The 1,937-nt window shown below is 45.7% G+C and overlaps 1 protein-coding gene across 6 annotated transcripts in view; it reads right to left on the minus strand.

Annotated features, from left to right (window-relative positions):
• The window catches only part of ZKSCAN5 (zinc finger with KRAB and SCAN domains 5), a 40,629-nt gene that overhangs the window by 19,813 nt on the left and 18,879 nt on the right, over positions 1–1,937 (minus strand). For 4 of the 6 annotated variants that reach the window (XM_037740329.1, XM_017533668.2, XM_017533667.2 and 1 more), the window contains 2 exons: positions 784–866; positions 391–526 (listed from right to left, as the gene is read on the minus strand). The exons of 1 other annotated variant lie outside the window; for it this stretch is intronic. In XM_037740329.1, the coding sequence (XP_037596257.1) occupies positions 391–526; positions 784–866 (219 nt within the window). The remainder of the gene's footprint in view (positions 1–390; positions 527–783; positions 867–1,937) is intronic. One more of the 6 variants, XM_017533669.2, reaches the window with a different exon arrangement.

The raw sequence follows: 1,937 nt of genomic DNA on the forward strand, positions 1-1,937 counted from the left end.
GACAGGATCTTGCTATGTTGCCTAGGCTGGTCTTAAACTCCAGAGTTCAAACAGTCCTCCTACCTCAGCCTCCCAAAGTGCTAGGATTACAGGCATGAGCCACCACACCTAGCCAACTCTTCTTGTAAAGCAGTAAAAAGTCAGCATTTGCTGGATTGCAAAAACAATCCCCAAGTACTATCAGTGTTTAATCATACTCTTATTAAGATAAAAATAATGAGAATAAGCTGAATAAAGAAAAAAAAGTGAAGGTTGATTTATTCTTTTATATAAAAAAAGCCAAGTCATAGCACATAAAACATAAATGCTTTCATAGGATGTGCTAGAAATACTCTTTACAAGATAACAAAATAAAGATGTCCTAATCCATGCAGATGAAATAATTCTTACCCATGGAAGTAATACTCCCATAGTTCTCCTTCCTGTCATCCCTATAAAGGGACTTCTGGGACTGGTCCAAATGTCCCCATTCCTCCAGGATGAAGGATACAGCCACATCAGCGACCTCTTCAATTTTCACCAACTTCTGAAACAGGAGATCTCTACTAAATTCCCATTCCCTATGTCCAAATTTGGAGTGAGGGGAAGAGCTGGGCTCATGAAGAAAAGAAATGGGGAGGAACTGTGCCTCAAAGAGGGCAGGAAAGGACTGGGCAGAAAGGAAAAAGGCCAAAAAAATGAAGGCACCAACCCAAGATGGGCCTGGTCACTGGTTAAAGAAACAGAACTCCTGGTGAAGGTTCAGGATGGGTCCTCTCTGAGGGCAAAGGGGTGCCAGCTCACCTGGGACCCAGTTGAGAGAAGTGAAGTTGTCAGCTCCTGGCTGTCCTTCAGGGGAAGGGAAGGAACTTGGAGAACAGGAAGGGCTGAGGGAGGAGAAAAAGAGGTTTAAGTGAGAATGTCTTTGTGCCTGGTTCTCACTGCTATCATGTTCCTCTTTTGCTCAGGAATCTGTAACAGCCCCTACTGCATCAAGGCCAAATTCTTCTGCCTAGCTGTCAAGACCCTCTAATTTCGGGATCCTCTCACACTCTGTTACTCCTCCTTTCCTCCAGACTTTCTACTTTGGTCAGGCTAATCCCTGCTTGCCATTCTCCTATAAACGATGCATTCTATGGCCAGGCATGTTGGCTCATGACTGTAATACCAACACTTTGGGAGGTGGAGGCTAGGATTACAGGCAGATTACTTGAGGATAGGAGTTCAAGACCAGCCTGCCCAACATGGTGAAACCCCATCTCTACTAAAAATGCAAAACTTAGCCGGGCATGGTGGCAGGGGCCTGTAGACCCAGCTACTCAGGGGGCTGAGGGAGGAGAACTGCTTGAACCTGGGAGGCAGAAGTTGCAGTGAGCCAAGATCACACCACTGCACCCCAGCCTGGGTGATGAAGTAAGACTCTGTCTCAAAAAAAAAAAAAGGCGGGGGGATGCATTCTGCTTTGCCAAGATCAAACGTTATTATCTCAAAGAACCACCAAAGTCCCACACCTTCCATGAAGCTGAAGCATTCTTAACAGCACAGGGATGCTCGAGCTTTAATGTACAAATAAATCACCTACATCACCCAGGGGATCTTGGTATTTGCAGATTCTGACTCAAAAGGCCTGGGGTGAGGACTGATAGTTTGCAAATCTTTATTTTTTTATTTTATTTTTATTTTGAGACAGAGTCTTGCTCTGTTGCCCAGGCTGGAATGCAGTGGCGCTATCTTGGCTCACTGCAACCTTTGCCTCCAGGTTCAAGCAATTCTCCTACCTACGCCTCCTGAATAGCTGGGATTACACCACCATACCCTGCTAATTGTAGTTTTAGTAGAGACGGGTTTCACCATGTTAGCCAGGCTATTCTCAAACCTCAGTGATCCGCCTGCCTCAGCCTCCCAAAGTGCTGGGATTATAGGCATGAGCCACCGCACCAGACCCTAGTTTGCATTTC

The sequence above is a fragment of the Cebus imitator genome, unplaced genomic scaffold, assembly GCF_001604975.1.
Source record: "Cebus imitator isolate Cc_AM_T3 unplaced genomic scaffold, Cebus_imitator-1.0 Scaffold82, whole genome shotgun sequence".
NCBI classification, from domain to species: domain Eukaryota; kingdom Metazoa; phylum Chordata; class Mammalia; order Primates; family Cebidae; genus Cebus; species Cebus imitator.